Source organism: Aquarana catesbeiana, linkage group LG12, assembly GCF_042186555.1.
Source record: "Aquarana catesbeiana isolate 2022-GZ linkage group LG12, ASM4218655v1, whole genome shotgun sequence".
Classification (NCBI taxonomy): Eukaryota; Metazoa; Chordata; class Amphibia; order Anura; family Ranidae; genus Aquarana; species Aquarana catesbeiana.
In genome coordinates this window covers 545,565-560,843 of record NC_133335.1, presented here as the reverse complement: position 1 = coordinate 560,843, position 15,279 = coordinate 545,565, and the positions used below count along the sequence as shown (strand labels likewise).

The following is a 15,279-nucleotide window of genomic DNA, read 5'->3' as shown; positions in this document are numbered from 1 at the left end:
GCTTTGTGGAGTTTACACCTCTTCTATTTTGGATGTTGGAGGTCATTTGGTGACTCAACCTGTTCATTTCCAGGGTGTTCAATGCTTTGACTTCTGCAAGGCCATGAACCTGCTGGTCACTGGGGGGCTGGATCACCAGGTCAGACTCTGGAACCAGTATGTCCCCGGCCACCCTACAGCTGTCCTCTCGGAGCACACTACGCCCATTCTTGATGTGGTTGTATATGAACCCCTCAAACAAATATTCAGCTACTCCAAAGACTCGGTAAGTATGATGATGCATTTTATAGTATGAATACAGGCTGGAGAAGTGTGTGTGTGTGGTCCATCAATGCAAGCCACATAATGGAATTGTCCTCCATCTCTCCACAGGTCCTGAAAATTTGGGACATCTCCTCCCATAGCTGCCTGCAGACGCTGGTTCTGAAGTTCCCATGTATCCAGCCTGGAAGGATCCAGGAACAAGGAAACTTCCCCTTTCTCCTGGTACCATCGCCTTCTCACTGCCTGCTTGTCGCTTACTGTGACTACATTGCGATGCTGAGACTGGCCCAGAAGTGCTCTAACGAGGAGGTTCTGGTGACACATGAGGCTCCTCTATCAGCTGTCCTGTACAATGGCTTCTTCCATCAGGTGAGTCTCATATAGGTCTGATCTCCTGGAATAAGGGGACTCTGGGGTCACAGAAGACATGTCTATCCTCTGTCCTGTACAACAATGGCTTCTTCCATCAGGTGAGTCTCATACAGGTCTGATCTCCTGGAATAAGGGGACTCTGGGGTCACAGAAGACATGTCTATCCTCTGTCCTGTACAACAATGGCTTCTTCCATCAGGTGAGTCTCATATAGGTCTGATCTCCTGGAATAAGGGGACTCTGGGGTCACAGAAGACATGTCTATCCTCTGTCCTGTACAACAATGGCTTCTTCCATCAGGTGAGTCTCATACAGGTCTGATCTCCTGGAATAAGGGGACTCTGGGGTCACAGAAGACATGTCTATCCTCTGTCCTGTACAATGGCTTCTTCCATCAGGTGAGTCTCATACAGGTCTGATCTCCTGGAATAAGGGGACTCTGGGGTCACAGAAGACATGTCTATCCTCTGTCCTGTACAATGGCTTCTTCCATCAGGTGAGTCTCATATAGGTCTGATCTCCTGGAATAAGGGGACTCTGGGGTCACAGAAGACATGTCTATCCTCTGTCCTGTACAATGGCTTCTTCCATCAGGTGAGTCTCATACAGGTCTGATCTCCTGGAATATTCACTGCAGCTGCCAACAAGCCATGATTCTCCAGATATCCATCCTAACCCCCCTATACATGTTCACATCAGGTAGTGACAGCGAGTGAGGACTCCAGCATAGCGGTTTGGGATGTGGAAACGGGTGACAAGTTTCTTCTTCTGAGGAATGCTCACGGCCAGGAGGAGGTGACATGTTTATCACTGGACACTTCAAAGAGGAGGCTAATCAGCGGGGCACAGAACGGCACCATCAAGGTACACCTTGGCGTTAGGTGCAGGGGGTGTGTAGATGGCTAAGGAATCCTGAAATTAGTAACATAGAATTGTACCCCAAATATCATTCCAAACAACATGACCATCTTCTGCTAAAAAGTGTACCCCAAATATTATTCCCAACAACATGGCAATCGTCTGCTAAGGATTGTACCCCAAATATTGTTTCCAACAACATGGCCATCTTCTACTAAGAACTGTACCCCAAGTATGGGGGGGTGGATATTATTCTCATGTTGCGGATCTGATTGTATTGGGGGGGTGGGGGTGGATCTGATTGTATTGGGGGGTGGGGGTGGATCTGATTGTATTGTGGGGGGGTGGATTGTATTGGGGGGTGGGGGTGGATTGGGGGGGTGGGGGTGGTATTGTATTGGGGGGGCGGGGGTGGATTGGGGGGGTGGGGGTGGATTGTATTGGGGGGGTGGGGGTGGATTGGGGGTAGATTGTATTGGGGGGGTGGGGGTGGATTGGATTGGGGGGGCGGGGGTGGATTGGGGGGGTGGGGGTGGATTGTATTGGGGGGGTGGATTGGATTGTGGGGGTGGATTGGATTGGGGGGGTGGATTGGATTGGGGGGGTGGGGGTGGATTGGGGGGGGGTGGATTGTATTGGGGGGTGGGGGTGGATTGGGGGTTGATTGGGGGGGTGGGGGTGGATTGTATTGGGGGGTGGGGTTGGGGTTGTACACAACATTCTCATCTCTCTATATTTCAGATCTGGAACATTCAGAACGGACACAACCTACACAGACTTCAGCCGGTGGAGGAGGTGGAGGTCACCCGTGTTCTGTCTCTGAGGGAGAACTCCGTCCTCAGCGTCGGCTGGAACAGGAAGATTGTCACTTACAATGTCACCAAAACTGAGGTTAGCTGACCCCGCCTTCTTCTCCAGTGTTTATTCCTGCATGTTAGTGGGCAGGCAGCTCTAGCAGATCAGAGCCATCATTTCATCATTGTCAGTTACTTTCCTATCTTTAGAAGATCCGGAGTGCAGGAATAGAGGGAGGCGTGTCATTGCTATGATTAGATATCATTGTACATACATGTTCAGTCTCCTCTCACCTCCCCATAGAACACGTATGTGCCCCCCGATGAAGGATGGAAAGGGGGTCATCTGCACAAGGATGACATCATGGCGGCAGACTATTGTCCATCTCTGGGTCTCCTGGTAACGGCGAGCTTTGATGGCGAGATTATCGTCTGGAATGTGGAAACACAAAGACTGTATCTATACCTGAGGAAATGTCCGCTGTACAGGTAATGGAGCTGACCACTGCCGTCCTGAACCGGGGATACCCCATCCCCCACACCATTACACCCCCACCCACTGCCATCCTGAACCGGTGATATCCCATCCCCCACACCATTACACCCCCACCCACTGCCATCCTGAACCGGTGATATCCCATCCTCCACACCATTACACCTCCACCACCAGTCTGAACCGGTGATATCCCATCCCCCACACCATTACACCCCCACCACCAGCCTGAACCGGTGATATCCCATCCCCCACACCATTACACCCCCACCACCAGCCTGAACCGGTGATATCCCATCCCCCACACCATTACACCCCCCACCACCAGCCTGAACCGGTGATATCCCATCCCCCACACCATTACACCCCCACCACCAGCCTGAACCAGTGATATCCCATCCCTCACACCATTACACCCCACCACCAGCCTGAACCGGTGATACCCCATCCCCCACACCATTACACCCCCACCACCAGCCTGAACCGGTGATATTCCATCCCCCACACCATTACACCCCCATCCCCCACACCATTACACCCCCACCACCAGTCTAAACTAGTGATATCCCATCCCCCACACCATTACACCCCCATCCCCCACACCATTACACCCCCACCGCCGCCCTGAACCGGTGATATTCCATCCCCCGCACCATTACACCCCCATCCCCCACACCATTACACCCCCACCACCAGCCTGAACCGGTGATATCCCATCCCTCACACCATTACACCCCCACCACCAGCCTGAACCTGTGATATCCCATCCCCCACACCATTACACCCCCGCCACCAGCCTGAACCGGTGATATCCCATCCCCCACACCATTACACCCCCCACCACCAGCCTGAACCGGTGATACCCCATCCCCCACACCATTACACCCCCACCACCTGCCTGAACCGGTGATATCCCATCCCCCACACCATTACACCCCCACCACCAGCCTGAACCGGTGATATCCCATCCCCCACACCATTACACTCCCACCACCAGCCTGAACCGGTGATATCCCATCCCCCACACCATTACACCCCCCACCACCAGCCTGAACCGGTGATATCCCATCCCCCACACCATTACACCCCCCACCACCAGCCTGAACCGGTGATACAAGGCAGGGACTGCATTGGCAACTATCATTTTGGATAAAGTACCAGCACTACATACATATATATATATATATATATATATATATATATATATATATATATATATATATATATATATATATATATATATATATAATCACCCTCACTCCTGTCTTCACCGTATTACTGCACTCATCAGCTCCTGATAGTGTTGAACCCATATACCAATAAAACCTCCAGGACACGGAGAAGTATCCCCCCCCCCCCCCATAAGTCACACTCCCATATCTCCTCTCTCACCCTTCTGCTTCTCCTAATGTCTGGAGATATTTCTCCAAATCCTAGACCGCCATCATTTACCTTTGGCCAACATACCCAGCACCCCCTATCCTCTGCCAGAAGCTGCAATTCAATCTCATTTATATTCCTCTTCTGCCCAGAACCAGCCTCCCCTTCTCCTGCGCCCTTTGGAATCCCCGCTCGGTTTGTAACAAACTCACCACCGTCCTTGACCTATTTATCACATACTCCTTCAACCTGCTTGCAATTACCGAGACCTGGCTTCAAGAATCTGACTTTCCTTCTCCTGCTGCCCTCTCCTATGGTGGCCTCCTGTGGACTCGCTCTCCCAGGCATAGTGGACGGAATGGAGGTGGTGTTGGAATCCTCTTATCCCCTCAAAGCACTTTTCAGGTTCCTCGTCCACCCCCCTCTCTGTCCCTCTCCTCATTTGAAGGTCACTGTATTCGTCTATTTTCTCCAGTTTCATTGAGAATTGCTGTGATCTGTCGGCCTCCTGGACCGGTATCAAGATTCCTTGAAGACTTTTCTGCCTGGCTACCCTACTTTCTCTCTTCTGAAATCCCAACTATCATTCTTGGTGACTTCAACATCCCTGTTAATCTTAACACTCCTGCTACTTCTAAATTTCTGAACCTAACCTCTTTTTTTGACCTGAAACAATAGACACGCGCTTCTAATCACTCTGTTGGCAACTGCCTTCACCTCCTATTCTCCTACCTATGCACTCCGCACAACCTCTCAATGTTCCTTTTCCTCTCTCTGATCACCACCTTATTAATTTCACTTTCTCCTTGTCTTCCTCCTCTTTGCCTTCCAACTACCAAACAATTACCCGTAGAGACCTTCACCATCTTAAAGTGGTTGTAAACCCTTACAGACCACCTTTTGCTACAGGTAAGCCTATAATAAGGCCTATAATAAGGCTTACCTGTAGCTACCCCGGATGTCTGCATGGTTTAGAAGATCTCCCCTGTATTTGCATGTGCCAACGTCATTGGCACATGCGCACTGAAGCAAGCTGAAGCAAATGCACGTATGTGCCGTTGCTTCAGTGAGTGTGCCGTTACCGGCGGCTCCCGTGCGCATACGCAGGAGTGACGTCATCGCAGCTATGCATACTAGCTCATTATGCCTTTGTCTTGCAGGTGTTTTTTTTTTTTCAAAGTGGGTTTACAACCCTTCTCTTCTTTTTTTCTGCTACAGATTGTCTCTATGCCAAAATCTCATCCTTGTCCTGCCCAAACTTGGCCACATCTATCTACAACAGTTCACTTTCATCCACCCTGGATACCTTCACCCCCCTCACTATGCACAGAATCAGGCCCCGACCGCTACAACCCTGGCAGACAGACATTACCAAAAGCCTCAAAAAACAGAGTCATGCTCTTGAGCATCTGTGGTGTAAGACTAAGTCACAGCAAGATTTCAGCCAATCTGCCCTCCAAAAATACCATTCCTGTCTCCACAATGCCAAACAGACCTACTTTATCACTCTCATTAACACCCTCTCATGCAGTCCCCATCAACTCTTTTCTACCTTTAATGCTCTACTTCGTCCATTACCCCCACCCACTAACTTACTCACTGCCCAGGAGATTGCTAATCACTTCAAAAATAAGATTGAGACAATTCGTCTCCAGATCTCCTCAACTCTACAGATATCTCCCTCACTTTACACTCCTTGTCCTCCTGTACAATCAAAACTCTTGTTTAACTACTACAGAGGAAGTCAATAAACTTTTTTCTAACGCCCACCTAACCTCCTGCCCGCTGGACCCATTCCTTCTCAAATACTACGGTCACCATCTGACTCAATCCTACACTCCTTAACTCATATTTCCAACCTCTCCCTCTCTACTGGCATCTTCCCCAACCCTCTGAAACATGCGTTAGTCACTCCCATACCAAAAAAGGCCTCACTGGACCCACCAATTTTAACAACCTAAGACCCATCTGTTTACTCCCTTTTGCCTCCAAACTCCTTGAATGTTTAGGCTACAACTGACTGAGCAACCACCTCATTGAGAATAACCTTCTTGATCCCCTTCAGTCTGGATTTCGCCCACAGCACTCCACAGAAACTGCTCTCCTAAAACTCACAAACGCATTACTAACAGTTAAAACCAACGGCCATTATTCCATACTCTTACTCTTGGACCTCTCCGCTGCCTTTGATACAGTTGACTACCCCCTCCTCCTCAAAAAACTCAATTTGCTTGGTATCCATGGCTGCGCTCTCCATTGGCTCAAATCTTACCTATCTCACCGCACCTTCAGTGTCGCCTATAACGCTACTTCCTCCTCTCCAACTCCTCTTATCGTTGGGGTCCCCCAAGATTCTGTCCTTGGACCTCTACTATTCTCCATCTACATGTCCTCCCTGGGTCAGCTGATAGCCTCCCATGGCTTTCACTACCATTTATATGCCGATGACACCCAAATCTATCTCTCTGCCCCTCAAGTCACCCCATCAGTCTCCTCACACATCACTGATTTACTAACAGACATATCAGGCTGGATGTCAAACCACTTCCTCAAACTGAATCCATCTAAAACTGAGCTCATAATATTTCCTCCCCCACGTGCCCCTTCCCCCGACTTCTCTGTCAAGATCAATGGCACAACTATCAGTCCGTCCCCACATGCCAAAGTGCTAGGGGTAACCCCAGACTCTGAACAGTCCTTTCAGACCCACATCCAACTCCTGTCCAAATCATGCCGCCTCAACCTCCGCAACATCTCTAGAATACACCCCTTTTTAACCAATGACTCCACCAAGCTTCTAATTCACTCCCTGGTCATCTCTCGCCTCGACTACTGCAACTCACTCCTCATTCGATTACCTTTACATAGACTCCTCCCCCTTCAGTCCATAATGAATGCTGCTGCAAGACTCATCCACCTTACCCACCATTCAGTGTCCTCCACCCCTCTCTGCCAATCCCTCCACTGACCTCCATTCAGTGTCCTCCACCCCTCTCTGCCAATCCCTCCACTTCCCTCCATTCAGTGTCCTCCACCCCTCTCTGCCAATCCCTCCACTGGCTTCCACTCACCCAACCAATGAAATTCAAAGTACTAACAATAATTTACAAAGCTGTCCACAACTCTGCCCCCAGCTACATCACTAACCTAGTGTCAGGGCTGGGCTCAGCCCTTCCTTCTCTGAGCTGGCTGCTCAGCAGTCGGCTAATTGCCAGCTCCTATCTCTCTCCACAGTTACTCACCTGTTTATGATATCCTGCTCGTCAGTCCTGCCTACTTAAGCCGTTCAGCCCAGTGGATCTCTGCCTTCGCCTTAGTCAACTATCTCCTGTGTTCCTGTTAAAAGACTTGCTCAGCTGACATTCCTTCTGTCTCCAGATCCTGCTTGTTTTACTACGCTCATATCTTGCTCCCTAACGTTTGGCTTGTCTGACTATCCGTTCCGGTTTTTTAACTTTGGCTATGTTTTGACTATGTTTGTTCTTTTTTACTTTTATTATTAAACAAGTGTGATTTAACTGTACTTCTGATTTGGCCTGATTTCATGGTTTCTTACAGTAGGTGAAGGCCATGAATTCAGAAGATACAGTCAATCCACTTGTTGGTATTATTTTTTCCAGATTGGATGAGCTGGATCACCGCATGGATCAGTTTGCCATGGCGTTACAAACACTCCTGAGTCGCACGGCTCACCTGGAAATTCCCACTATGGCCGTCCCGGTACAACCTATGTTGCAGGCTGACCCTGTTGCTGCTCCAGTCTCTGTGGAGACTGGATACCTCTATAAGAGGTATGTCTGGTTCCGCTCCTTTTTCCCAGCGATTTGGGGGCTATCCTGTCCAATGCAGAGGGTTTCTCAACCAGGTTGAGATATACTTTGAGATGCTGCCCCAGGTGTTTCCCACGGACAGAAGCAAAGTAGGTTTCATGATATCTTTGCTTTCTAACAGAGCCTTGGCCTGGGCAAACACTCTATGGGAGACGCAAAAACCTGTTGTCTTGAGTTACCCTGAGTTTGTGGCTTCCTTTAAAAGGGTATTTGACATTCCCGCAATTCTGCTGCCAAGTGCCTCATGTCCATCGAACAGAGTACGAGAACTGTTGCCAATTACGCCAAGGAATTCCATACTCTGGCAGCAGAGGTTGCTTGGAACAAAGAGGCCCTCGTGGCTAATTTTTCTCATGGTCTCTCGGATTCCATCAAGGATGAGATAGCAGCCCGAGATTTACCCACTAAGCTGGAGAAGTTGATCACATTTGCCATCCTCATTGACTCCAGACTCAGAGAAAGACTCTTGTTAAAGGAGCGCTTGCGGAAGCCTCCTGTACGTTTGTCCCTGAGCTTTGCAGTCCCACCCGTGCCTCCCTCACCTCCTATGCCTCCTGGTACCGAGTCGGAAGTGAAGGTGAACCCATGCACTTGGGCTTCACACGTCTCTCTGCGGATGAGAGAGTCTTTAGGGGGAAGGGGGAGATTGTGCCTTTATTGTGGCCAGGCAAGTCACTTTTTGAAGTCTTGTCCTACCTGTCCAGGGAATGCCCAAACCTTGAGGTCCTGTCATGGACAGACCTTAGGTGGTGTTGTTTCATCCCCAGTTGTCTAAAAGCATAAGTCCCTGGTTTCGGTCACCCTTTCTTGGGCTGAGTCGTCCATCGAGATATAGGCTCTAATCGACTCTGGGGCTGCAGGCCTGTTCATTGATGCTGCTTTTGTATCGAAGCACTCGATTGCGCTGCAGCTGCGTGACACTCCACTTGCCATTGAGGCTCTTGACAGGAGACCTCTACAGCCTGCCCATGTGACTCATGAGGCTATTCCGTTGTCCATGGCCGTAGGGGCTCTTCACCATGAGATAATCCAATTCCAAGTTATTTCCTCACCTAAGTTTCTGCTGGTTGATGGTTATTCTTGGTTACAGAGGCGCAACCCCTCTTTTGATTGGCTCCATGCTGAGGTTCTCTCCGGGTCACCACAATGCAGTAAGACATGCTTCCAGAAGGTAGCCAAGGTCCTGTGCACCTCTTCATTCTACCCCATTTTTAGCGATGTCTTTGACAAAGGTCAAGCCGGTAGTTTGCCTCCACACCGGCTGTATGATTGCCCAATTGACCTTCAACCTGGTACCATACCCCCTCGTGGCCGGGATTACCCTTTGTCAGTCTTGGAGGATAAGGCCATGGAGAAGTATGTTGCAGACACATTTTCTCTGTGTTTCATCCGCAAATCCTCGTCTCCTGCTGGTGCTGGCTTCTTCTTCAAAATGAAGAAGAGTGGTGAACTGAGACCTTTTATTGATTATAGGGGTCTCAATCGTTTCACGATTAAGAATACCTATCTGATTCCATTGATTACGGAGTTATTTGACCGCCTCAAACGAGCAACGGTTTTCACGAAGCTTGATTCGAGAGGGGCTTAAAAACTCTTGAGTATTAAAGAGGGCGAAGAGTGGAAAACCACGTTTAATACCAGAACAGGCCATTATGAGTACCTCGTAATGCCTTTTGTCCTTTGTAACGCCCCGGCAGTTTTCCAGGAATTCATTAAGGATGTCCTCCGAGAATTGTTGTAGTTATGTCTGGTGGTTTATCTTGATGATATTCTCATATTTTCCAAGTCCCTGGAGAGCCACCACAGATGTCTGTCGTGTGCTTCAGAAACTAAGAAAGAACAATCTCTATTGTAAATTGGAGAAGTGCGAGTTCGTGAACAGGTTAAATTCCTGGGTTATGTAATTTCCATGGCTGGTTTTTTGATGGACCCAGAGAAACTTTCGGCAGTCATACAGTGGCCCTGACCCGTGGGTTTACGTCCTCTGCAGCATTTCCTTGGCTTTGCCAACTATTATCGGAAGTTTATTCATAACTTCTCATCTCTGGTCAAGCCCCTGACTGATATGACCAGAAAGAACGGTAACCCACAGAGTTGGTCTCCGGAGTCCATTAAGGCCTTTGAGAGTCTCAAGGCTCCCTTTGTTTCTGCTCCTGTGTTAGCACATCCTAATCCTACGTTACGTTTTATCCTTGAGGTTGATGCTTCTGAGACTGGAGTTGGCGCCCTTCTTTCTCAATGTCCTACTTCTGAGAGTGGTAAACAGTAAAAAAAGGAGGACAGACCATATTGGCCCCATAAAGAATGAGGAAGGACATCTGGTTACAAAGGATGGGGAGATGGCAAAGGTATTGAATTTATTCTTCTCCTCAGTCTTCACGAGTGAATCGGGGGGCTTCAGTAACCAAAACTGCAGTGTTTATCCTCAGGACACAACACAGGAAGCACCTCCATAGTTAACAGAGGACAGAATTAAAATTAGACTTGAGAAACTTAACATTAATAAATCACCGGGACCAGATGGCTTGCATCCGAGGGTACTTAAGGAACTCAGTCAAGTGATTGCCAGACCGTTGTTCCTAATTTTTACAGACAGTCTACTGACTGGAATGGTATCAGCTGATTGGAGAAAAGCCAATGTAGCACCAATATTTAAAAAGGGCCCAAAATATATCCCTGGGAATTACAGACCAGTTAGCCTAGCATCAATAGTATGTAAACTCTTGGAGGGGATGATAAGGGACTATATACAGGATTTTAGTAATGAGAACGGTATCATTAGCAGTAATCCGCATGGATTCATGAAGAATCGTTCTTGCCAAACCAATCTATTAACCTTCTATGAGGAGGTGAGTTGCTATCTAGATGAAGGAAGGCCCGTAGACGTGGTGTATCTGGATTTTGCAAAAGCATTTGACACAGTTCCCCATAAACGTTTACTGTACAAAATAAGGTGCGTTGGCATGGACCATAGGGTGAGTACATGGATTGAAAACTGGCTACAAGGGCGAGTTCAGAGGGTGGTGATAAATCGGGAGTACTCAGAATGGTCAGGGGTGGGTAGTGGGGTTCCCCAGGGTTCTGTGCTGGGACCAATCCTATTTAATTTGTTCATAAACGACCTGGAGGATGGGATAAACAGTTCAATCTCTGTATTTGCAGACGATACTAAGCTAAGCAGGGCAATAACTTCTCCGCAGGATGTGGAAACCTTGCAAAAAGACCTGAACAAATGAATGGGGGAGGGCGACTACATGGCAAATGAGGTTCAATGTAGAAAAATGTAAAATAATGCATTTGGGTGGCAAAAATCTGAATGCAATCTATAGACTGGGGGGAGAACCTCTGGGGGGATCTAGGATGGAAAGGGACCTGGGGGTCCTAGTAGATGATAGGCTCAGCAATGGCATGCAATGCCAAGCTGCTGCTAATAAAGCAAACAGAATATTGGCATTAAAAAGGGGATCAACTCCAGAGATAAAACGATAATTCTCCCGCTCTACAAGACTCTGGTCCGGCCGCACCTGGAGTATGCTGTTCAGTTCTGGGCACCAGTCCTCAGGAGGAATGTACTAGAAATGGAGCGAGTACAAAGAAGGGCAACAAAGCTAATAAAGGGTCTGGAGGATCTTAGTTATGAGGAAAGGTTGTGAGCACTGAACTTATTCTCTCTGGAGAAGAGACGCCTGAGAGGGGATATGATTTCAATTTACAAATACCGGACTGGTGACAATAGGGATAAAACTTTTTCGCAGAAGAGAGTTTAATAAGACACGTGGCCACTCATTACAATTAGAAGAAAAGAGGTTTAACCTTAATCTACGTAGAGGGTTCTTTACTGTAAGAGCGGCAAGGATGTGGAATTCCCTTCCACAGTCGGTGGTCTCAGCGGGGAGCATTGATAACTTCAAGAAACTATTAGATAATCACCTGAACGACCACAACATACAGGAATATACAATGTAATACTGACACATAATCACACACATAGGTTGGACTTGATGGACTTGTGTCTTTTTTCAACCTCACCTACTATGTAACTATGTATGCATCTGTGTGGCTACTTTTCCAAGAAATTGTCACCTGCGGAGTGCAATTACGAGATTGGGGACAGAGAGCTGTTGGCGATCATTTTAGCCCTGAAAGAATGGAGACATCTCCTCGAAGGTACCACTGTGCCAGTTCTCATTCTTACTGACAATAAGAATCTCACATTCTTGTCTCAGGCTAAACACCTCTCTCCCAGAAGGGTGCGATGGGCTCTTTTCTTGTTAAGTTTCAATTACATTGTCTCATTCTTACCCGGTACTAAGAATGTAAGGGCTGACGCTTTGTCACAACAATTTTCCTCCACTTCCAAGTTGGAGTCGGTTCCGTTTCCTGTGATTCCTCCTGAGCGTATTCTGGCTATGATTTGCACCAGTCTTACTTCTCCTTTGGGTGACAAAATTCTTGCTGCTCAGGTCCATGCTCCTCCTGAGAAACCTTGTGACCACTTTGTCCCAGAGAGTCTCCATACTGCCGTGCTCCAGACTTACCATTCTCCCAAGGCTGCTGGCCACCCTGGGGGGAAATCAACTCTTTTGGGCCATTTCCCAACAATTCTGTTGGCCTAGTCTACGTGCTGATGTAAGCGCCTTTGTAGCTGCCTGCTCCGTGTGTGCTTCACGACACCTTCCAGTGGGCCTCCTACAACCCATACCCAATGGAGAGAGGCCCTGGAGCCACCTGTCTATGGATTTCATTGTGGAGTTACCCAACTCCCAGGGCAACACAGTTATCCTTATGGTGGTTGACCGGTTCTCGAAAACGTCCCATTGTATTCCACTTAAGAAGTTGCCCACTTCTAAGGAACTGGCTTCCATTTTTGCTTGGGAGATTTTTTGCTTACATGGGCTACCCAAGGTGATTGTCTCAGACAGGGGTAGTCAGTTTGTGTCCCGGTTCTGGCGAGCCTTTTGTGTTCCCTCACTGATGTTCGCACCTCGGTTTATTTCCTTTCCGTGTTCTTCACAGGATTAACCCAGTGGCTTACGCATTAGACCTTCCTTCTAATATGCGTATTTCAAATGTATTTCATGTCTCCTTATTAAAACCTTTGATCTGCAACTGCTTTACCACCTCGGTGCCACGTCCTCGCCCTGTACAGGTTGAGAACCATGAGGAGTATGAAGTACAGTCCATTGTTGACTCCTGTAGGTTCCGTGGGCGCATACAGTACCTGGTGCATTGGAAGGGGTACTGTACAGAGTAACGTTTTTGGTCTCATCCTCGGACGTACATGCCCCTGTCCTCCTCCGTGATTTCCATAGACGTTTTCCCCTCAAGCCTGGTGGTCCTCCGAGGGGGAGGGATCAATGAGGAGGGGGTACTGTCAGGGCTGAGCTCAGCCCTTCCTTCTCTGAGCTGGCCACTCAGCTGCCGGCAAATTGCCATCTCCTATCTCTCCACAATTACTCAGCTGTTGATGATATCCTGCTCGTCAGTCCTGCCTACTTAAGCCATTCAGCCCAGTGGATCTTTGCCTTCTCCTTGGTCAACATCACAGAGACTTGATAAAATATACACTAAAGCGGCCGAAGCAACAAAGTGTATCCAAAATGGTGGGACTTTAAATGAAGCTCATGGTGACAAAAAAGAACAAAATGGTGGAAGGTAGAGATTGTTTAATATTGCCACAGGTGGGTGCATCCCCATTCCCTCATCATTGCACCCACCTGTTGTTTTCTTATTGCCCCACTCCTTCAGTTTTCACAACACACACGTTTTTCACATCAGGTGAGCCTGGGAGTATTGGTCTGCCGTGTTTGCTGTCTGTGTGGGTTGCCTCCATTATACGCACCCCCTCGGCTCCCGTCACTGACCTGGGGCCGGCCTGCGGACCTTGACGTCTGGTGTTTCGGTGTTCATACCTAGTAAGTCTATATGCCCTACCCGGGTTTCGGGAGGAATGTTACCCATATTCCCCCCACTCTGATACTGAGTATCTACACATTTTTTTCATTACAGACCATGCACATTTCTGCTCCTGAAGAGCGGTTTAAAGCCGCGAAACGCGTCGAGCTAATTGATGTTGTGAACCATTTATATATCCATTATGATATGCAAGTTTCTACTAATCTACTCATTAAGGATTTAAGAACTATTGACTGTGCAGTTGTTATCGTTTAAATGTTTTTACATTGCTTGAACACTGGTGGATCCTCTGAATTTTACCACTATTGTATATGATTGAAAACATGTTATTACCAATTTTTGCTACTATGGATTTTGAAGCCCAGTTATGGGTGCATCTTTATGTATGTGCAATTCTATGTTGGTTACCTATGTTTCTATGCAATATTAAACAATCTCTACCTTCCACCATTTTGTTCTTTTTTGTCACCATGAGCTTCATTTAAAGTCCCACCATTTTGGATACACTTTGTTGCTTCGGCCGCTTTATTGTATATTTTATCACAGATGACAGGGATGGAGGCACATGGTTTTACCCAGCCATATTAACCTCATTTAAAGTCCCAATTTTCCAAATCCCCCCTTTTTATTTAAACATCACAGAGACATTCTCCTGCATTCCTGTTTAAAGACTTGCTTGGCTGACATCCCTTCTGGCTCCAGATCCTACTTGCTGTTTTACTACACTCATCTCTGGCTCCCTGACATTTGGCTTGGCTGACTATCTGTTCCGGTTACTGAACTTTGGCTATGTTTTGACTACGTTTTGTTCTTTTTACTTTTAGTATTAAACAAGTGTGATTTACTGTACTTCTGTCTCGGTCTGATTTCATGGTTTCGGACACCTAGTCTCAAAATACCAACCAAGCCGCTCTCTTCGGTCCTCCCAAGACCTCCTGCTCTCTAGCTCCCTTGTCAACTCCTCCCATGCTTGCCTACAGAATTTATTCAGAGCTTCTCCCATCCTTTGGAACACCTTACCCCAATCTGTCTGACTGTCCCCTAATCTATTCATCTTTAGACGATCCCTGAAAACCCTTCTCTTTAAAGAAGCTTATCCTACTTCTAACTAATACACTGTTTTACTTTCTCCATCAGCTCATCTTTTGTATCAATTGAGCCTCCTAGATTGTAAGCTCTAGCGAGCCGGGCCCTCTGATTCCTCTTGTACAAAATTGTAATGTAACTGTACTGTCTGCCCTCATGTTGTAAAGTGCTGAGCAAACTGTTGGCGCCATATAAATCCTGTATAATAATAATAATACAAGGCAGGATGGATTGATGCCCCAAATTCTGACCAGACCATCTGAATGTCAAAGCTGAAATCCAGACT

At 47.6% G+C, this 15,279-nt stretch overlaps 1 protein-coding gene across 1 annotated transcript in view; it reads left to right on the top strand.

The window, feature by feature from the left end:
• Nucleotides 1-15,279, top strand: part of LOC141113782 (cilia- and flagella-associated protein 337-like) — a 178,447-nt gene that overhangs the window by 88,389 nt on the left and 74,779 nt on the right. Inside the window, exons 11-15 of the mRNA XM_073607063.1 lie at nucleotides 74-265; nucleotides 373-633; nucleotides 1,336-1,500; nucleotides 2,236-2,385; nucleotides 2,593-2,777. Coding sequence (XP_073463164.1) covers nucleotides 74-265; nucleotides 373-633; nucleotides 1,336-1,500; nucleotides 2,236-2,385; nucleotides 2,593-2,777 — 953 coding nt within the window. The remainder of the gene's footprint in view (nucleotides 1-73; nucleotides 266-372; nucleotides 634-1,335; nucleotides 1,501-2,235; nucleotides 2,386-2,592; nucleotides 2,778-15,279) is intronic.